This window comes from Gopherus evgoodei, chromosome 4, assembly GCF_007399415.2.
Source record: "Gopherus evgoodei ecotype Sinaloan lineage chromosome 4, rGopEvg1_v1.p, whole genome shotgun sequence".
NCBI classification, from domain to species: domain Eukaryota; kingdom Metazoa; phylum Chordata; order Testudines; family Testudinidae; genus Gopherus; species Gopherus evgoodei.
In genome coordinates, this window is record NC_044325.1 from 43,467,977 (window position 1) to 43,490,708 (window position 22,732).

Sequence of the window (22,732 nt, forward strand, 5' to 3'; positions counted from 1 at the left end):
ACCTTGTTCATAAAATGCCAATTAAGAGAGACTTTTATGTTGGCTGAGGAGGATTGCAACTGGATGGGTATCTGGTATAAGAGAATAGGGTTGTTATTGCACTGCAGCCAAATGCTTTATTAAAGGCAAGAACACATTTCAGAGAGTCCTCAGTGGTGCCCGTGACAGCAATGCACATAGTTGGGATGGATTATAGCCAGATAAGATGCAGATCTACAAATTTTGGGTAGATTTTTGATGGTGGGATGTGGGATGCGTGAGCATCTTTCCTGTAGCTGGAGTGGATGCCACTGATTCTGAAGTTGTTTTCCCCTTTCCCTCTTTCCCTCCCCAGATGCTGATAGGACTTGCTGGGTACCTGAGCGGATACAATGGCACGTTTCCTTTCCAAAAGCCAGGGGACAGATATGGGCATCATAACTACATAGGAATGAGAGGGGTAAGAATGCACCAGACAGTGCTTAACTCATCTGCTCACAAATCAGTGAAGGAAAGCTGAGCAGTCCTCTGGAAAAGATGGGTGTGTCCTGTCCTCTCTTTGGCTCCTTCAGTATAGACTGTTACTTCCCTTCAGATTTTGAAGAGGCTGGATTTTTAAGACATATATTAAATTCTTTCATCTCTACCTCATCTGTGCAGATGGGCTGGTACTGGGATTTTTGAAACTGGAGCAAACACTAACATTCTTCTTTGTCTGGCCCCATGTCTTTTATGGCAAGCAGGCCTCTGAAATAACTTGTTGGATGTTATGGTGGAACCCATGTATTGTCTTTGGCCAGGGTAAAATGAGGATGAGTTGTCCCTGAAGGTGGTTTGATGAAGCTGATTGAAAGATGTTTCTGGAAATGACTTATATGGTCTGGAAAGAAACAAAAAACAAATCCTTGTTACTTACATGTGTAGACATAGAACTGCATAAACAATTGAAATTCTTCAAATTAAGTTTTCATTAGTTTGGCCTCTGCCTGAGTATCCTCAGTGAGCCAGACTTGGGCACCACTCAGTCCGTTGTAGTTTCTTGCAGGAGCATCCATTGTTTGAATCTGTTTGAGGATGGAAGGAAGAAGGGCATGTGGGATCTGTATACACATTCATCTTGTGAAGAGATTGTCATTCCCCTCTGTGTCCATTCTTTTCCTTCAGTTTTGTGCATTTCTAGGCTCCTGCCTAGTTCCCTTCGCCTACCTCATAGTGCTGGAGCTTTCCAAGTCACTGTCTGCAGCATTACTTGCAGCCTCCATCCTGATTTTTGGTAAGCATTTCTAGCATCCTCATGGGAAATCTTATCTGTTTGGCATGTGGATGAAGGAGGGTCAGTAATGGAGGCCAACCTCAGGGCAGATTAACTGTGCAGAGACTTTTCTCTCTGGAGTCATTACCTGCCAAGAAGAAGTCACTGATGAGAAATGGTAGACACTGCCTCCCTTCTAAGAGCCGAATAATTGCAATCTATACAGTGCTTTTTATTTATAAGGTTCCCAAAGCATTTTATAATCTGATTTAATTTATAGGTATTTCTGTGGTGCTCATTGCTGTGCTATTGGAGTACATTTAAATCGAAGAATTTTAAAAAACTGCATGAAAGTTGTATAGCTAGAGATAATTTTTCCCAATACTGAAACACAGCCACCTCTGGTATGGGATATAGCAGCTGTTTAATAGTGCCCAGCAATGCTAAATAAGACTTCAGGGTAGTAAGTCAATAAAGGTTCTGTGTATAATTGAAATTATAGAGAAGGGTTTAGATAGGCAGAATAGAATTACCTGAGTTAGAGATGGGCCATTTAACACACAGACTCTCAAAAAGCATCACAGGATTTTTAATATCTCCAAGTCAAAGCTGCTGTTTGTTCATTCTTTCTTTCATTCGTCATTCCCAGCTCCCATTTGCTCAAAGAATGAGGAACTGAGAACATAATCTGTGTTTGCTGCATGGCAATTCAGAGCTCTGCTGTTTGTGCCATTTGAAAATAACATTTCAAAGTTTCATATTATGGTAAAAGTTGAGACATGTTGACTTGTTTCTAGTCCCAACATTGCCCATGCTGTCTCTTGACTAAGCTATGAGGAAACTGGCTTGCTACAGGCGCTGCTCTAGGTTTTCTTTGAAACTGAGACATCTCTTAGTATAGTTGGTGTTTTATTTTCCAGATACAGGCTGCATTACTCTGTCCCAGTACATCCTGCTTGACCCCATTCTGATGTTCTTTCTTATGGGAGCTGTGCTGAGTATGGTCAAGTATAACTCCTGTGCAGTTAGGTAAGATGGTGATATTTTTTTATTATGCCATAGATGTATTAGCCTTCATGCATGTACAGGGAGACAATATGATAGTGGGAGGGTGGGGAGAGGGGATGGGATGGAAGAAGATGATGGAGGGAATTTGGCTCCTTGGAGAAGGGGAAGAGATTGTTGTGAACATGGGAGCTTTCTGAGAGTCATGGATGGGTGATAGGTCAGTTGATAGGTCATGTAGTCCAATCCCCTGCACTGATACGGGACTAAGTAATATTGACCATCCCTGACAGGTGTTTATCTAAACAGTTCTTATAAACCTCCAGTGATGGAGAATCTATAACCTCCCTAGGCAATTTGTTTCAATGCTTAACTACCTTTACAGTTAGGAACTTTTCCCTAATGTCCAACCTAAATCTCCCTTGCTGTGATTTAAGCCCATTACTTTTTGTCCTGTCCTTGGTGTTTAAGGATAACACTTTATCATCCTCCTTATGACATCCTTTTATGTACTTGAAGACTGGGTCATGTTTTCTAAATCTTTTATTATTTGTATTGCTCTCCTCTGGACTTTCTCCAATTTGTCCTCATCTTTCCTGAAGTGTGGTGCCCCGATGAGGGTCTTCTCAGTGCTGCAAAGAATGGAAGAATTACTTCTAGTGTCTTGCTTACCACACTCCTGCTAATACATTCCAAAATGATGTTTGCTTTTTTTGTAACAGGCTTGCATTGTTGACTGATATTTAGTTTGTGATCCACTATACCCCCAGAATATTTTTTGCAGTACTGCTTCCTAGGCAATCATTTCTCATTTTGTATTTGTGCAATTATTGCTTCCCATTCGTTTCAGACCATTTTCTCCAATTTGTCAAGACAATTTTGAATTCTAATCCTTTACTCCAAAGCGCTTGCAACCCTTCTCAGCTGAGTATCAGCCTCAGATTTTATCAATGTGCTCTGTATGCCATTATCCAAATAATTTATAAAAGTTTTGAATAGAACCAGATCCAGGACCGACCTCTGCGGGGCCCCACTTGATATTCCCTGTGAGCTTGACTGTTACCCACTTGATAACTACTCTGAATATGGTTTTCCAACCAGTTGTGCACCCATCTTATAGGAGATTGGTCTAGGTTATATTTTCCTAGTTTGCTTATGAGAAGGTCAGAATCAGACAGTATCAGAAGCCTTACTAAAGTCAAAATATATTGCAAGTTTTGGGTCTCCTATCCACGTTTGTTATCCTGTCGAAGAAGGATGTTAGGTTGGTTTTACAGGATTTGTTCTCAGCAAATCCATGTTGACTGTTACTTGTTGCCTTATCTTCTAAGTGCTTACAAACTGATTGATTATTTATTCTTTTATTTTTCCAGTACTGAAATTCAGATGACTGGTCTATAAATCCCTGGGTTTCCTTATTTCCCTTTTTATAAATAGGTACTATATTTGCCCTTTTCCAGTCCTCTGGGGTCTCTCCCATCCTTCACATGTTCTCAAAGATAATTGCTAGTGGCTAAAAGATCTCTTCCTCCGGTTCTTTAAGCATTCTAGGATGTATTTCACCATGCCCTGCGGACTTGAAGACATCTAACTTGTCTAAGTAATTCTTAACTTGTGTTTTCCCCTATATTAGCCTCAGATCCTACCCTGTTTACTTTGATGTTCACTGTGTTAGTCATCTGATCACTGCTAACTGGTGAAAACTGAAACAAAAAAGGCATTTAGCATTTCAGCCATAGCTGTGTTTTCTGTTAGTCTTTCCCTCCTCATTGAGTAAAGGGCTTACTCTGTCCTTGATTTTCCTCTTGCTTCTGAAATATTTGTAAAAATGTTTTCTTGCTGCCATTTATGTCCGTAGCTAGTTTAATCTCATTTTGTGCATTGGCCTTTCTAATTTTGTCCCTGCATTCTTGTGGTGTTCTTTTATATTCATCCTTTGTAATCTGACCTAGTTTCTACTTTTTGTACGATTCTTTTTTGAGTTTTAGGTTGTTGAAGGTCTCCTGGGTAAGGCAGGGTGCTCTTATCATATTTCCTATCTTTCCTACACATTGGGATAGTTTGCTCTTGTGCCCTTAATAATGTCTCTTTAAAAGACTGCCAACTCTACTGATATCTTTTTTCACTTAGACTTGCTTCCCATGGTATGTAACTATTCTCAGAGTTTGCTAAAATCCGCCTTCTTGAAGTCCATGGTCTTTATTCTGCTGTTTTCCCTCCTACCATTCTTTAGAATCATAAACTCTTATCATTTCATGATCACTTTCACACAAGCTGCCTTCCACCTTCAAATGCTCAACTATTTCCTCTCTGTTTGTCAGAATCAAATCTAGAGCAGTCTCTCTCCTACTTGCTCTCTCCACCTTATGTAATAAAAAGTTGTCTCCAGTGCATTTCAAGAACTTGTTGGATAATCTGTGCCCTGCTGTATTATTTTCCCAATAGATTTCTGGATAGTTGAAGTCTCACATCATCACCAAGTCCTAAGCTTTGGATGATTTTGTTAGTTGCTTAAAACAAGCCTCATCAGCCTCTTCTTCCTGGTGAAGTGATCTATAGTAGACCCCCTACAATGACATCACTCTTGTATTTTTTACCCCTTTTATCTATACTCAGAGAATTTCAACAGGTCTGCCTCCCACTTCTATCTGAAGCTCAGAGCATGTGTATACGTCTTTTATATACAAGGCAACACCTCTCTTTTCCCTCTGCCTATCCTGAACAAGCTGTACCCTTCTATACTATTATTCCAGTCATATGAATTTTCCTACCAAGTCTCTGTGATGCCAGTTATGTTGTAATTGATTATTCACTAGTATTTCTAGTTTTTCCTGTTCATTCCCCATGCCTTGGATTAGTATACAGACATCTACAATGTTCATTAGATTTCCCCTCTATTGTCCCTCTTTTCTTTTCTTTGTCCCTGCTCTGATTTCCCATGTTTCTCCCAGATTCTGACCCTTCAGTTGTGTCTACATATTCTGGACTTACACGTAGGCTTTTGTATCCTGCCCCTGTTGAACCTAGTTTAAAGCCCACCTCACTAGATTAGCCAGTCTGTATCCAAAGGTACTCTTCCCCTTTTTTGTTAGGTGGACCGAATTTCTTCTTAGCAGTCCTGCTCGAGGAGATGAAGCCCTCCTGGTGACACCATCCACTTCTTTGCATGGTTGTGTGTAAAAGGGTTAAGGCTGAGAGAGACATACGAAGTACGTGGGAGAGGATTGAGTAGAGAATGGGGTATGAAAGCTAGTGTGAACAGAAGCATTCGCAGAGATATAGATGGTGTGGATCTATGCAGGAGCCTTGAAGGTAAAGACAAGAAACTTGAACTTCCTCTGATAACAAGGGAAGCCAGTGGAGGGCATGATGTGATCAGAGCAGTAGATAGTTAGATTTTACCACCTGCTTTGCTCTTAATGGTAAGACTTTTGTATGTCCTCTTGCCCCAGTTTCCAAGGCTCAATTTCTTTGTTTCCAGGCCAGGGGAGCTCTGCTTTTTCATAGTGATGAGCCCATGAATATTTATAAAATAGTGTAATTTTGGGCTTCAAGGATTGATATCCCAGCATTTTTGGAAGTGTTTACATGAGATTTCTGAATGAAGCAGTAATGTGTTCCTGGCTAGTTGGTCTATGCATATCCAAGAGGCATGATCCTGCTTACAGAGCATTTTGGGATCCTGAAGAGTTTATGTAAGGTGGAGCAACATAGGGCATCTTCCCCACAATGGAACCAAAATCAGATGATGTGATAACGGAAGTATATACTTGATCATAAGCTGGTTCGTTTATAAGCTGACCCGGCCAAGATGGATAAGTAAAAATGGAAATTTTTATGACCCATTCATAAGTCAACTCTATAATTCAGGAGTTGGCAAACTTTGGCTCCCAGGCCATCAGGTTAAGCTGCTGGCGGGCTGAGATGGTTTGTTTACCTCAAGCCTCCGCAGGCACGGAGGTAAACCTAAGTAAACAAAGTGTCCCGGTGTGCCAGCTGCTTATGCTAACGGGCTGGGACAGTAACTGGTGGGGAAATTTTTGGGGGGGGAGTAGCTGGGGGTCAGGGGAGTAACCCCTGTGATGACCCCCCACATGACAACACCCCGAGGCCAGGACCCCACACTCTCCCCATCCCATCCCTTCCCACCTTATCTGGGGAGGGCCAGGGGAAGATGTCTCTGGCCTGGCTGGAGCTGCTCTGGCAGGCTAGGCAGCACAGCTGCAGCTGCTCTGGCAGGCCAGACCAGGCGGCACGGCCACAGCATGTTCCAGTGGGCTGGGCCGGGCAGCATGGCTGCAGCGTGCCAGCTCTGGAGCTGCAGATGCTTTGGAGGCTGGAGGGAAGCGGAGATACTCTGGGCTTCCTTCTGGCTCTGCTGCCTCTTTTTGCTCCCTCTGTTACGGGGAGAGGCTTGTTCATAAGCCAACCTCCTTCTCTGGTGCTTCCTTTTTTACTAAAAAAAATTCGGCTTATGAATGAGTATATACGGTAAGCTTTACCCATTTGTGGTCTGTACCATTGTGTGAAATGTGCTGTAGAATTGACTGTGCCGTCTCAGTGTGACTGACTACAGCAGACCTGGCTAGTGTGGCCCATCTAAAGTCACGCAATGCTGCCTGCAGACATCCTCCACTCATCTTTTCCCTACTGTTTGGTTTTAGTCTGGTTTCTTTTGCTGTCATTAACACTTGCGCTGTGGATAGGAAGATATTCTACCCCAGTATTTTTCTGATATAGGCCTATTGAAGATACAAGGAGGAGCATAGCCAATATCTGTCCCCCTTCCTTGTCACAGGTCTTTGACTCTTCCATCCTTGCCATGTCATGGAGCAAGAGTCGTAGCACTCCTCTCCGACCAGGCCTCCTGTATGTGGACTGTCACCAAACCCATTAGGTCAGCTTGTAGGCTGTGGTTCTATTCCCCTCCTGAAGCCCTCCTTATAGGGTTGGCTAGGTTTCAATAGAGGCCCTTTACAAACATCAAAACAAGGGTGCGCTTGCACCCTTCCAAAATTCATGAAAAATGTCAACTTTATTTCCCCACTTCCAGTGAAAGACCCCTGAGAAATGGAACAGGAAGCAGTGGTAACAGGTTTTGCAGTTGCCCAGGGCCTGCTCTGAGCAGATGATTTCCTGTTTGTTTCAATTGGTGCTGTTTGCACTTGTAGCCATCATTAAATAGTGACCTGCTCTGTCTGTTGTGTAGGCCATTTTCTGCCCCCTGGTGGTTCTGGCTGAGTCTGACTGGGGTCAACCTTGCTGGAGCGATAGGGGTGAAGTTTGTTGGCCTCTTTGTAGTCCTCTTGGTTGGACTGAACACAGTTTATGATCTTTGGGAGTTGCTGGGGGACCTCAGCCTGTCACTGGTGAGTGTCCAGAATTTTTCTTTATATTTAGTGTTTTTCCCTCTTGTTAACTTCCCTGCTTTTGATATTCATGAAAACAGCTTACTATCAGTTTGTCTGCGGAAGACAGCTGATAGATATGCGCCAGATGATGACTGGAATTGAGAGGTATAATGAAAAACCAGTCGCCTCCTGCGTTTTAAAAAAAAAAAAAAAAAAAAAAAAGCTATGTCAGCAGGATATAATGCACCCAGAGGGTCGCCATTGTTCATTGGAGAGACCTCTTGCCTTTTGGGTTGCATGCATTAGATTTCATTCTAGATTAAATGCATATCAAGGATGGCCAGATGATATCCCATAGTTAGCCATCATCTGGAATTCTACAGCGTGGCCTACTAAAGAGAAGTGCTTCCTGCTAGATCGGGGGTAGTCAATTATTTGTCAAGGTCCAGATTTCTTGGCCAAGGTATGGTCAAGGTCCAGACTCCAGAAAAAACAACAACAATAATGGTAATAAGTGTTTAAAAAAAAATTTCAAGTTCTGTTTAAAAGTGTCTGGAGGTCCAGATTTGGCCCACGGTCTGCCTATTGACTACCCTTGTGCTAGATGTTCCTAATTTGCTACACTTAATATGCATGCAGTGGGGCAGGTTGATGCTGTCTTCATTTACAATACAAAGATACAGACTGCGAGGGCATATAAAGCTTCACTGGGATCCAGTGGCTTACTTGTAGTGTATACTGTGTGACTTGCAGTCTCTGCAAGATACGCTGTTGTGTTGAAGATGAAGGCAACTGTACCCTGCTTCATTTTACATAAATGCAGCACAGCAGCTTTTAGGCTCTGGGTAACTTGCCAATGCAGTTGTTGAAAGGGGAAAGGTCGGGTGCTCTGGCTTAAAAAATATTGCATACAGTATCTGGGGGCTGTGAAATCTGATGTTTATTACGTCAGAGATGTCTTTGATATCCCATTTAAGATCTTGCAGAGAGAGACACTATTCAAGCACATCTTAAAAAAAAAAAAAAAAAAAAGTTAAATTCTTCTTTTGTCTCAGCCTGTTTTGAAGTTTGAAAATTCTTTTTCTTCCACTTAGTGGTTTTGTCTTTTCTTATTTCATAAACATTGTTTTTTCCTCCCTGCCTTGTGGTTTGTATTCCCTGATTAATGCGAATCAATATGAGCTGCAATGATGCAACATTCCAGCTTCAGAGAGTGTTTCTTGAGAACAGTTAGTTAATGGTATTTGAAATGGAACAAATCCATCATCTCTAAGGTTTCTGTCACAGACAGCTGCAAAGTGATTTCATTTGTGCTGTTGGCAGCAAAAGAGAACCCCTGAGTGGTAGAATAGATAAAGAAATTTACCAACTCCAGAAAAGAGAGACTTGCTGAATAATTAACTATTTGGCAACCCTTCGTCAGTTACTCTGAAAAAGAACTAGTAAGGTAAAAGCCTGAAAGCATGAATAACTTTTCTCCATATTGCCTATGGAACTAGTTTGGTTTGTTTACATGTCATTTATTTGGAAAAAATTGATTTCTAGAACCTGTGCCTCATCTTGGCCTACTACTGTTTTGTTCAGTGCTCTTTAGTGATGTCATATTTTTCTTCTTTTCTCAATACAAATACAAATAAATAGTAAAAATAGTTATTGTAACAAAAAGAGATTTTTGTGAAAAGAGAAGTGTTTTTTGTGCTAAACCAAGTTTGGGATTGGGGACTAGATTCCTGAATTTTAATGCCAGTTCAGATGTTGATTAACACTGTGGCTTTGGTTATGTAATTTAAACCAACATTTTCAGAAGTGGCATTGATTTTTGGGTGCTCAACTGATGCTTTGGGCCGGATTTTTTTCAGAAGTACTGAGACAATGGCATCTTCTACTCCTGGGAGAATTCTGCACCAAAAAATTAAATTCTGCGCACAATATTTTAAAATTCTGCATATTTTATTTGTCAAAATAACTGGAGTGATTATATTGTGTTTCAACTGTTTGGGTAATTTATTTCAAAATACCTGTGAACAAGTATGTCAACAATACAGACACTAAAAAAAAGATTTTCTGAGGAGTAGAGAGTTAAACATCTACGACAACCCAGTTCCAACTAGGGGGATGCTGGAGGGGACTGCGTGGGCATCCCCCTGGAGCCCAGACATCTGCACCCCGCTCCTCTCAGAGTCCAGCCGTGGGGCACCCACACTTCCCTCCCACCAGACCCCAGCCGTGGGGAACCTGCAGCCCAGACACCTGCATTCCCTACTCCCCAGACTCCAGTCGTGGGGTACCCCCCCCAGCCCATACACCCACCCCCCCTCTGTTCTCTCAGAGCCCAGCCATAGGACATTCCCACTCCAGACAGCCTGTCCCCCCAGTGCTTTTATTTCCCCCAGCTTCTTTACTGTCCTAGCAGGGGACGTGGTGCGGCCCTGCCATTCCTCACCCTTTACCAGAGCTAGGTCTCCCAGGCCCTCTTCTGTCCCTGGGTTGATGAGGATCAAGCCGGGCAGCCAGAGCATAGAGAGCCTTCATCCCCGCTGGGCTCTCCACTAACCTGTGAGCTGGGCTCTGCAGAGTATAGCAGCACTTAGGAGTGGCCAGCAGCTTTGCAGCCCCAGTTCTGCAGGGGAAACATGAAATTCTGTACAGAACATTAATTATGCACAAATTCTGCTTTGCACAGTGGCACAGAGTTCCCCCAGGAGTAATATGCCATGGACTTCAGTGGGTGCAGGATCTGGACCACAACGAAACATAGTCAGTGTTCTCCCTATTAGTTTAAAAATAATTTGCCTTGGTGTTAGGAGATGGGAGTTGCTTTACTTATCACTTAGCTATTAAGCTCTCACAAAAAACTAAGATAGATAGACACCCGATTAAACCTGATTTTGTCAGCCTTAACCTCTATATATCCAAATTCTTAGCAAATTTGGGTAATCAAGAAGCCATTTTTAGACCCACATCTGAGAGAACCTCATGATTTCCCCTAAGACTCTTATAAATTGGTCCTCCCTTATGGTTTCATTTTCTCCCTTCACCACATAGTCACAGTTCCTTCTCCACAAGCTTCTCCCCACTCTTAATTTATTTTCAGGTTCGGTGCTACCCCATTAAACTATATAAGCAATATGGGCGTGATTTTCAAAGATGTTGATCTTGGGCCGCTCCCATCGACTTCAGTTGCAGGAGTGGGTGCTGAGCATTTCTGAAAATAAAAACTATTTTTTCCTGCATTTTCAAATGAGGCCACTTTTTGGGGAGCACATTGGAAGTGTGTGGCTTGGCTTCTACCTTTCCCTCAGCCTTTTTGGGGAAATCTTGCAGCTTGCTAAGGAGCTAGTTGGTCTTGTGTGCCATGGTGGTTTGTATGAATAGTCTCCCACCACAGGGGCACTCCTGGCAGTCACAATCAGGAGAGTTTCTGCTGCTGCTCTGTTTGATTTGGATTTTGTCTGCAGGTCACACTGGGGAAACACTTGCTGGCTCGTGTATTCTGCCTCATCCTGCTGCCACTTGTGCTCTACACAGCTCAGTTTGCTGTTCACTTTGCAGTGTTAAATAAAAGGTATTTATCAAGCTTTCCTACTTACTTTCTCCCTCAGGCCAAAAAGAAAATCACCTCCCCTTCCCTTTGAATTGAGAGTCACTATTTGTTCTGCCTTTAGTAATTTTAAGGTTTCAGCATCAGAAACACATTTACAAGCCACATCTTAGCCTAGATTCCCGCCCAGACTAAAACATAGTTCTTACAAGGATGGCTCTGTGCACACCAGCCAGCCAAATCATTTTAATAGTAGTTGGTTCAGCTGGCACAGAATTCAGAAACTCTGCTTAAACATGGTTTCCTGCCCAGTGTAGGTAGATCCAGATACACCTCTACCCCGATATAACATGAATTTGGATATAACACGGTAAAGTAGCGCTCCGGGGCGGGGGCAGGGTTGTGCACTCCGGTGGATCAAAGCAAGTTCGATATAACACAGTTTCACCTATAACACGTTAAGATTTTTTTGGCTCCCGAGGACAGCGTTATATCAGGGTAGAGGTGTAGATTTAATTAAATCAGTTTAATATATTTATTTGTACAGAGACTTGGTAGCTATTTAAGTGGAAACTATAATAGTAGCTCTGGTCCCTTCTGTCTAAGTATCTTGAAATGTCTTGCAGATGTTAATTAAGTCTCACAACTCCCCTTCCTCTGCATTATTTGGCATAATTAACCCCTTTATACAGAAGGGGAAAGCGAGGGGAAACTGACTCGCTCAAGGTCACACAGCAAGTCAGTGGCAGAAGTGGGATTAGAACCTTCCTCTGAGTCCCAGTTTAGTATTTTAACCACCCTCCTTCCATTCTGGCCCTAATCAGATTGTGAGACAGGGCTCAGATGCCTTTGTTTTCTTCTTATTTGTTCACTTGGTTTCAGTAGTACCCACAATGAGAGCTGACTGGAAGATTACTTTTCTGTTTCATGGTGGCTACTTTCAATGTTTTGAAATTTGTTTTCATTCTGCATTGAAATAAAAACAAAATATTTCAGATGTTTTCACACAAACAGAAGTTCTGTGTGTTTGAGAAACCAGTCTTGCTCTAGCAGGGGTGGCCAAACTTACTTGCTGAGCTGCATACAACAATCTTCAGACGTTCGAAAGCCGGGACATACCTCCCAGAGCTCCAACCCCATGGGGTGTGCTTGCAGAGCTCAGGGCTTCAGCCCTGTGGGAAGAGGAATCTTGGGGTTCCAGCCCCGCGGGAGGCACATGCGAGGCCTTGGGGCTCCCTGTTGGGGCTTGTGGCTTCAACTCTGCTCTTGCTGAATCTCTGAGCCGCTTCTCCCTGTTGGGCAAAAGCCCTGAGCTCCTCCTGCCCTGAGTCTGGGAGGCAAAGAATGGGGGGGCGGGGAGGGAGGATGGGGAGTTTTGCGAGCTGCATTTTAACTGTAAAAAGCTGCATGCAGCTCACGAGCCATGGTTTGGTCACCCCCGCCCTATAGCCTGGTGTTTAGGGTCCTGGCTTGGGATGTGGGAGACCCAGGTTCAAGTTCTTGCTCTGCCTCATTCAGAGGGGATTTTTCATCCCAGATCACTCCAAATCAAGTTCAAAAAGAGACCTTAAACATGGTTCTCTCATATCCCAGGCTAGTACTCTAATCAAACTATTCTCTACCTCCACTCATCCAGGTTCTGGATCCAAAAGCCTTCCTGACAAAAAAAAAATGTATGGAACCTGGTACATCTCCACAAAACACACAGGTTTTGATGACATAGCTTATTTTGGTGAAATTTCATTTCACTAGAAATGTTCTGACCAGCTTTACTCATAATATGGTAGGTGTCTCCAAAGAAAAGATTGATACTGTGCATTGGGAATGGGTGCGACAGATTAGTAAGGTTGTCAAGGAGGTGATTGAGCATATAGTGGTAATAGCGATTTAAAAATCAGTAAGAGCTATGAATTCTTTCTATTTACTCCTCAGACATGTAGGTATAAGTCAGTCACACAAATATCACAGCAGGAGTGAGTCTTTAGTAGCAATACAGAGGGAATGTGACTTGCCCAAGGTGAGACAGTGAGTTGAGGAATGTTCCACTTTCAAAGAAAACTCACTGTTCTTCATACAGAACTAAAAGGGTTAATTTATGTTGGCCATAGAAAAACCTTGAAGCTGTTGAAAATCACCTGTGAGTGTATTTGTCCTAGCCAGGTGAGTCAGAGCCTATTGTGAGAGGTAGACACCTACGAGAGCTGAAGTTCTCTTTCCTCAGTGTTCTGAGACAGACTAATTGTCTTATCTGTTTCTTGCTTTTAAAATGATTTGGTAATGCATATTTCAGTTCTGCACACTTGTTTCCACAGTCTCACAGTCTGAACATTCTTTGCTCTCTCCTAGTGGGCCTGGGGATGGTTTTTTCAGCTCTGCCTTTCAATCCCGACTGATTGGGAACAATCTTCACAATGTCTCTGTTCCAGAGCGTAAGTGTCCAGTTCCTTGGGGAAGTTAACTCCTCAAACTAACCCTGGCACACAACTATGTCTTAAAAAAAACCAAAATACGTTGTTAGCCGGTCAGCAGATTCACCGGCAAGAATGAGCTTTGCTAGAGATTAGGCTGAGTGTCGGCTCCTCCCACACCTGCTTTTCTGCGTCACTAGCAAACGCTTCGAGACTCTGCCAGTCTAAATCTTGCCTTGCAGGTAACAATCAGTGAATCCCAGTTTGTGAGTTCCCCAGATATCTCCCTGCAGTGTCCGGTCCCTCTTGCTCTGATACTCACAGAAATTAAGTTCACTGCCTCCAAAGAGACAGTGTGCACACCAGCCTGTTGGGTTAGCTGGTGAGTCATACTTCACTTTACTATGCATCACTGAGATGGCTTTGTAATAGAACTAGAATAGAGATTTAGGTAGTACTAAGCAAGAAAAAAAGGAGATGGTATAATTACAAACAAAACAAAATAAAACAGACTTTCTGGTGTCTAAAGCTTAACAGATTACAGTCTTTGTCTCAGGCAATTTCTCACCTATAATCAGTTCCCAGAGACTTCAGCTCACATGGATGAAGGATCTAACTTTCATAGATTCCAAGAGCTCTGGCCTTTTTAGTTCTGTAAGTGATTTATAACTAAAATGTCTTTTTGTTTCCTTATATTACCTTGTAGCAGGGGCACTCATCTGTTGAGTGCTTCCTGCTGCTGGGTGCAGTACTGCAGTCCTTTTCCCACTCCTGGCACCCCATGTGGGTTGTCAACCTTGCTTGGCTGGTCTTCAGTAGGTTGGCCCTCTGGCCAGGTCACACAATCCTAATGAACCCCTTCTAGGATAACAAAAATCCAACCAAGACTGTCTATCTGCTCTCACCAGTGTCATCAACCCCAGTTCTGGGTCCTTAAATTTCAGCCCTTCACTTGGGCTTCCAAACAAGCATTGTCCTCTTCTCAGGGTTTACACCACTTTGTCTGAGGGGGAACCATGGCCTGCCCACTACTGCCCACAACCCATAGACCCTATAAACAGCAGCCATGTACTGCTCACTTCAGTTCATTGTTGCTAGTTCCCTGGGCCTTTTCCCACCTGGCCCCTTTAATTTCACCTCTTCTCTCAGGGTTAAAGTTCTCAGGTCTTCTCTCCCCCAGCTTAAGCAAATACGGCTAATTGAGCTCCTTTAGACAAAGGGGAGCACCCTTTCTTGCCCCTTTGGCCGTAGCCTGGAGCTGATCTGCTAAAGCTCTGAAGCTCATTTTATCTGAGCCTGCTGGTCTCAGATTGGTTGCTTCCATGCAGCCTCTCTAGGCATGCCTGGGAGACCTACCTTCACTGCTCCTTTCCTAGGATGGAGTGTAGTAGGCCAAGGGTGCACCTGCAGGGAGCCACAAAGGCCTGGTACATATGGAAACTTACTCACAGTCCATTGTCTATGCTTCCACTCAGGAAGATTTGCTGGGGGTGCATACTCTGTCCCTGTGTGCTTACTAAGCTCTTTCTTCCTCTGCTTGTTAGCTTGGTTGCTTTGTTTACCTGGTATGTAAATGTCCTTTCATTGTCCTCTCCTGTAATCAAGCCAGTCAGACAGGAGAATCCATATTCCTTTGTCTAGGACAGGCTTGATTTATGCACTGCCTCCAAAATACATTTTAAGAGTGTATTTCCAGCACATATACCTAATTCTTTGTACACAACCCATACATGCATCATGCAATGATATTCATGACCAGCATTTCACCAGTTTACATGTGATACTTTACATGTCACCTCTTAGACACATTCCCTCCTGGGTGAATTCTATGTCACTGCATGCGCAAATTCTTTGCTTCCCCACAGAATGACAGGGGAGCAAAGGGAAACTGCTAGAGCAGTGGCATGCCCCTTCCCCGCAGTGCAGGTGAATCGTTTCCAGTGCCTGAAAGAGCTGGTGGAGAGGCAAATCGTATGGGGACAGGATTGGGGATGCCCATGGGCATAGTTTGGAGGGGCAGAGGGACAAACAGAGGCAGGGTGCCATTGCTCCTCTCCCTGCCCTTAATTCCCCAATTAAGGGAGGGTGCCCCTCTAGCTCACTGCCTTTGCAGCTGGACCCTGCCTCCTGGGTCCTAACGCCGGTTGTCCTCCCCTTCTATGTTCTAGGGACTATGAGGGAGGTGAAGAGCCACTAAGTGAATTTGATGCCACCTGGGCTGACTACAGTTATGCATGAGAAGGAAAATAGGCTTGCCTCAAAAGAAAGAGAAGTGTCTATATCTTGAGTTACTGTACTATAGCTTGACTGTGAGTTGACAGGAGAGCTCCTTAAGACCTGTTGTCTCCCCTTTCAGACCTGGCCTATGGTTCTGTGATCACAATGAAGAACCTTCGGATGGCAGGGGGGTACCTTCATTCACACTGGCACTTGTACCCAGAGGGTGTGGGGGCTCGTCAGCAGCAGGTCAGTGTGTCACTCTAGCACTCTCTCTCACTGCTGCCAGCATGCTCTGCTGACTTTGGAGCTTCCAGAAGGTTTATATCCTCTAATAAAGGCAGCTGCTCTTTCCCGCTGTCATGTTTTTATCATGCTGCTTGGGGAGGTGCAACTCTTTACAGTTCCCCTTTTGAGATTTGGCGTGACATTCCTAAAGACCTACTGCACTGAGCATTCAGACATAATAGTGATTGTGGTGGTATAAACCTTAGCATCCAAAAGATGGGGTACCAGCATGAATTCCTCTAAGCTTAATTACCAGCTTAGATCTGATAGGCTGCCACCACCCAAAAATATAGTGTTTTGAGACACTTTCTAGCCCCCAAACCCTTCCCAGGAGACCCCCAAGACCCAGACCCCCTGGATCTTAACACAAGGAAAGTAAACCCTTTCCCCTCACCGTTGCCTCTCCCAGGCTTCCCCTCCCTGGGTTACCCTGGAAGATCACTGTGATTTAAACCCTTGAATCCTAAAACAGAGAGGAATGTCACCTTCCCCCCCTCCTCTTTTCCCTTCACCAAGAGGCAGTACAGATTCAAGCTTCATGAATCTAAAACAAAGAGGAAATTCACCTTCTCCACCCCCCCCTTCCTTTCTTCCAGAGAGAGAGAGACAGTGACTAACACAGAGAAAAATCCAAGTTTTTCCTCCCCCCTTTTTCTCCTTTCTCCCACCAATTCCCTGGTGAGTACAGATCCCCTCCCCTTGGGTCTTACACAAGATAACCAAAAATCAATCAGCTCTTTTAGAAAGAAAAGCTTTTAATAAAAGAAAGAAAAAAAGTAAAAATTGTTTCTGTAAAATCAAGATGGAGAAATGTTACAGGGTCTTTCAGCTATAGACACAAGGGAGAGTCCGCCCCCCAGTACAAATACAAGTTAAAATCCTTCCAGCCAAATACACATTTGCAAATAAAGAAAACAAATAAAAAGACTAAACCGCCTTTCCTAATTGGTACTTACTAAATTGAACAGAAGAGGCTGTTTCAGAAATTTGAAAATATCTGCTTACATATCTGGCCCCTCTCAGAACCCAGAGAGAACAGAGCAAAACCCAAAAAACACAAACAAAGGCTTCCCTCCACCGAGATTTGAAAGTATCTCGTCTCCTGATTGGTCCTCTGGTCATGTGTTCCAGGTTCACTGCTTGTACCCCTTTACAGGTAAAAGAGACATTAACCCTTAACTATCTGTTTATGACAGTGATAGAAGCCACATAATTACTTATATCCTATGCTGGCCTTTGAGAACCACATGAGGGGATGAGGATAGGGTGCTGAGCTTTGCCCTTGTTTGAAAATCCCAGCACTACAGGTGCCTGAATTCATACCACTCTTATGCCTGGACGGGTGTCCTGCAATACTAAAGATGCATTAAATTAAGGAGGTTGTCTTGCATGCCAAGACAACATAAAAAGAAAGAGCAGCTGCCACCTCATGGAAAAAAGTGAAATTCCTTACGTTTAAAACAAATCCACTTCTTGATCTTGAAGGGGGCATTGTTAAGAGTAAGAGCAGAGGAATGGGAGTCAGGACTTTTGCTTTCTGTTCCCCGCTCTGCCACTGACCACCTCTGTGATCTTGGAAAGTAACTTCCTCCTTTTGGCCTCAATTTTCTTATCTCTGTTTTGAGGATGATGAAGAAAATGACGGGAGTTTGTGAGGGTTCGTTTATTAGATTAGATTTATATTTCTTTAGATTTATAAACCAACAGTAGTAAGAGGCACCAGTCTGAACTCTGTTGACACCTCTGAAAAATAATTGAAATGATGATAAACCAAAGAGAGAATCAGCAGCCTCATAACATATAATACTAGTGAATGAGGCAGCACAAAAATAAAGCTAAGTTCCCATCTTCTCTAAGCATCACCCCAGCAATATCTGCTTCCTCAGCAGATTTCCTAAGAAGACGTGCTTTGCAATGCATGCATTAGTGTCTGTAAAGTGCATTGGGATCATCAGACGAAAGATGTTGAGGATAGACAGTTATTTGCTTCATTTTCCTCCATTCTCTATCACTCGGAACAATTACTTTAAAAATAGGATCTCGGTGTCTGCACCTGCTGCTTATTCCCATTCAGCAATTCTAACCATCCCTTGGTGATATTTGCAGTTTGTTGCTGTGGAAGTGATCAAGATGTCAGGCCTAGGATTTCTGATACTAACTGAGGAATATCAGGAAATTGATGTTTGCAAAACAGAAGATCTTGTTGTCGAAAGAGCCTCTGAACTAAAACTGAGAGAAGAGAGAGAACCAAATAGATAGGTCATTAAGTCCATTACTTCTTGTCCTACCTTCATCTACAGCAAGGGAAATTTAAGTTAGATATTAGGAAAAACTTTCTGACTGTGAAGGTAGTTAAGCACTGGAGTAGGCTTCCAAGGGAGGTTGTAGAATCCCCATCACTGGAGGTTTTAAAGAACAAGTTGGCCACCTTTCAGGGATGGCAAGGACACCTCTCAGGGATGGTCTAGGTATACTTGGTCCTGCCTCAGGGTGGGCTGCTGGGCTTGGTGACTTCTTGAGGTCCCTTCCAGTCCTACATTTCTATGCTTCTGTGATATGACTTAGAAGTTATTACCAAGGATGCACAGCACTCACAGAGCAATAGGGGAAAGGCAGACAGAGATATTGCAGCTACAAGTGACATGACACACATTGGTAATTGTCATAAACAGATAGCTAAGGGTTAACATCTCTTTCACCTGGAAAGAAGTATCTGAACCACCTGACGAGAGGACCAATCAGGAAACAGGATTTTTTTCAACTCTGGGTGGAGGGAATTTTGTGTCTGAGTCTGTCTGTCTGCCTGCTTTTCTCTCAGCTTTGAGAAGTGATTTCTGTTTTCTAATCTTCTGTTTCCAAGTTGTGAGTACCAAACATGGTTTTGTTGTTTTTGTATTTACATGTCTATAGTGGCTGGAGTGCTTTGATTTGTATTCTTTTTGAATAAGGCTGTTTATTCAATATTCTTTTAAGCAATTGACCCTGTATTTGTCACCTTAATACAAAGAGACCATTTGTATGTATTTTTCTTTCTTTTTTATATAAAACTTTCTTTTAAGACCTGTTGGAGTTTTTCTTTAGTGGGGAACTTCAGGGAAATTGAGTCTGTACTCACCAGGGAATTGGTGGGAGGAAGAAATCAGGGGGAGATCTGTGTGTGTTGGATTTGCTAGCCTGATTTTGCATTTCCTCTGGGTGAAGAGGAAAGTGCTTTTGTTTCCAGGGCTGGAATTACAGAGGGTGGACTCCCTCTGTTTAGATTCACAGAGCTTGTGTCTGTGTATCTCTCCAGGAGCACCTGGAGGGGGGAAGGGAAAAAGGATTATTTCCCTTTGTTGTGAGACTCAAGGGATTTGGGTCTTGGGGTCCCCAGGGAAGGTTTTTCAGGGGGACCAGAGTGCCCCAAAACACTCTAATTTTTTGGGTGGTGGCAGCCGTACCAGGTCCAAGCTGGTAACTAAGCTTGGAGGTTTTCATGCTAACCCCCATATTTTGGACGCTAAGGTCCAAATCTGGGGCTAAGGTTTGACAGTAATACATAACTCCATTAAAAAATAAAGGATGTGTCTGGGTTAAGCAGTGTCCAAGAGCCAGGACTTTGTAATTTAGGGACAACATCACAAAGTTATCCTGTATTTAATTATTGTATCAGCACTGGATGCAATTGGTATTTTTGTCCTGCTGATTGATGGATCTTGTACTTTGGCTAGACCCTGACTTATTGGTGAAATGAGATGCTTTATTATTATGTTTCCAGGTCACTGCCTATTTACACAAGGACTTGAACAACCTGTGGGTTATAAAGAAACATGATTCCAACACAGGTAAAGAAGTTCGATGTAACGCTTTTTCACCTGTAATGCAGTAAGATTTTTTTGCTCCCGAGGACAGTGTTATATCGGAGTAGAGGTATATTTCACATTGGGACTGGTTGTCTATGCAGACCACATCTTAGAACACAGAAGCTATATGTGAAGCATGCTTGGTACCTAGGATTTTCTTCCTGCACTAGCAGCGCCTAATAAGATTAAAGTTGATTGGCTGCCCCAGAAAAACAATCCTTGGTATATATTTAAAGAATATATGTACTGACTGTTGAGTGTTGTTTTCTCAGCCTTTCTGGTGTACCCAAGGGCAGCCAATCTTTTTATTTTAGGACAGTATCTGCTATCTGGAAGCTTCCATTATATGGTTCCAGGAATAACAGTTGGGACTGGTCCTTGGTCTGATTCTAGGGGTTGCACCGAGTCTATGGTCCAGTGACGTGAATTTGCTGAGTGCATCCCCTATTTGGCTGGGGATCAGCATTCTGAAACTGTCTCTCTAAGAGTATTGATCCTTTTCTAAACCCAGTGCTATTATCTGTTTTTCTGCCAGCAGATCATTTAGATCCTTCCTGCTCTGTGGAGTTTGTAAGGCATGGAGATGTTATTCGGCTGGAGCACAAAGAGTAAGGTGTTTAAGAAATAATAGAAAAATATAAGAGGTGGTATCTCCCAGTCCATGTTTTCTGGGAGTTGAGCAGAATTAGTGTTTGCCATGGGATTGGTAAATGGGGATGGTGGTGTGAGATCTGACCTGCCAATGACTAGAAATAGGCTAGCACAAACCTTCAAGTTCTTTGGTGCTGTAGACCAGGGGTTCTCAACCTTTTTCTTTCTGACCCCCCCCCCCACCTTCCCCCAACATGCTATAAAAACTCCCTGGCCCATCTGTGCCATAGCAACTGTTTTTCTGCATATCCAGTAGATTAAAAGCCAGGGACGGCATTAGGGCGTAGCAATCAGGGAAGTTGCCCGGGGCCCAATGCCACAGCGGTCCCACAAAGCTAAGTTCCTTGGGCTTCAGCATCAGCCCTGCACTATGGGGCTCGGGCTTCGGCCTCGCACAGCGGAGCTTGGGCTTCAGGTTTCTGTCCTGGGTCCCAGCGAGTCTGCTGGCCTTGCTCTTTGGTTTATTTTGGAGGACCCCCTGAAACCTGCTCACAGCCCCCCAGGGGGCCCTGGACCCCTGGATGAGAGCCTCTGCTGTAGACTTTTCTCCATATATCTATACCCAGCATGGAATTTGTGGCATTTCCCTCTGTACAGTCCCGTATTTTGAATGGGATCTCTGAGCCACTGTCTTTTCTTGGGATGAGAGACCTCTAAACAGCTTCATCACAATGATGTATTTTTCTTTTTGAGAGAACCATCTGCAGCTCCTGAGAAATCTGTCCAGCTCCATGGTATGCAAAGTTAAGGGCTATTCCACGGCAATACAGGAGTTTCAGACCATTAATTCTATTGTTTGTGACCAGACCTTTCCCACCATTCCAGTTTGGCAAGCAAGATAAGTCCTTAACTTTTGCCTAACATACCAGGAATATGGGGCAAAAAGTATCCTCATTATTGCCTTGTGTACCTGGCATGTCTCTGCTGAAGTTCCAGTCAGACACTGGGACTACAGCCATGAAACTGTTTAAAATGATATGCAGGCTTGTCTTGAGTCCTCCCTCTTCAATGAATGGCAGAGAACCCTGGTGTGCTGGTTTTAGATCTGCATTTCCCCTCCTTTCACTGCACAACGGAGGAGTTTGCCCTCTCTGAGCATTCATTTATTTAAATATATAGGACTTCTGTTGACCTGCAAATTGTGCTATATTACTCTGTGATCTTCAGTATTGCCTTCCCCAAGCATTCAAAAAGCATTAATCAGATCCCAAAAAATCATGAGATTTTAAAAATAATAAATGTTGGGTGCTTTTTATTGGCCTTTTGGCTTTTGAACCTTGTTGAGGGTCCATGTTTTCAGACTTTTCTCTGCAACCATGAGAGCTGGAAACTTACTTTTACTTTTTGTAGGGGAAAGCTGAGATTCTTAAATAACAACATGATTCCAGCAGCTGGGGCTTTACGAAAAATACCAAATATATGAGAGTCATGATAAAATCATGAGTTGGCGTCACTGGATCTTGTGAACTCTCACATGCAGAGGAGGACTGGGCCTGGGATAGAAGAACTGAGAAAAATGTAGGAGCTGCACAAATGATGCAGCAAGTGATCCTTTTTCTTTTGAGTCCTAGCCTAATGGTTCAGCATGGTGCTAGGGGATTTTGTGCTGCTAGAGGGTGCAGTCTTTTGCATGGAAAATAAAATTATTAAGAGTGGTCAAGACCTCAAGGACCTCATGGCATGTTTTGCAAGAACAGGGATGTTAGCCCTAGTGCCCTGAGTAATTGTATTCTTAAATTCCTGCCTCCCAGTAGTTTCATTTGAACTATTCATTTCTATGTCCTAAACTGTAGTGTGGTATAGTCAGTATGCTTTTGAACTTCTCCAGAGGTGGTTGAATGTGGCCTGTGAAGTGATTCCTGTATATATATGGTTCAGAAATAAATTTGTAATGCCTGTAAAGTGCTGTGGAATCTGTATAAATGAATCTTTATTGGTGACCAAAATGAAAGCTCTTCACATAAACCATTCTCAATGTAAAATTGAAAACTGTTTTACTTGTGATTAATTTCAGGACTTCTAGAAATCTTCACAGTCACCAGCATGAGGCCCCCATGACAAGGAAGCACTTTCAGGTCACTGGATACGGAATAGTAAGTGAATAATAAGAATAAGTCATCTTCTGCTTGAGGGAGATTCATCCCAAGACAAAAGATTTACTCCTACTTTTAGTTTTTTGTCTCTTAGCCAGTTTCTTA

The 22,732-nt window shown here is 43.2% G+C and overlaps 1 protein-coding gene across 1 annotated transcript in view; it reads left to right on the forward strand.

The window, feature by feature from the left end:
- POMT2 (protein O-mannosyltransferase 2) overlaps positions 1–22,732 on the forward strand; it is a 42,555-nt gene that overhangs the window by 4,988 nt on the left and 14,835 nt on the right. Inside the window, 10 exon segments of the mRNA XM_030559721.1 lie at positions 335–439; positions 1,144–1,252; positions 2,152–2,260; positions 7,446–7,605; positions 11,046–11,152; positions 13,475–13,557; positions 15,893–16,002; positions 19,799–19,865; positions 20,419–20,491; positions 22,549–22,627. Of these exon segments, the coding sequence (XP_030415581.1) occupies positions 335–439; positions 1,144–1,252; positions 2,152–2,260; positions 7,446–7,605; positions 11,046–11,152; positions 13,475–13,557; positions 15,893–16,002; positions 19,799–19,865; positions 20,419–20,491; positions 22,549–22,627 (1,002 nt within the window).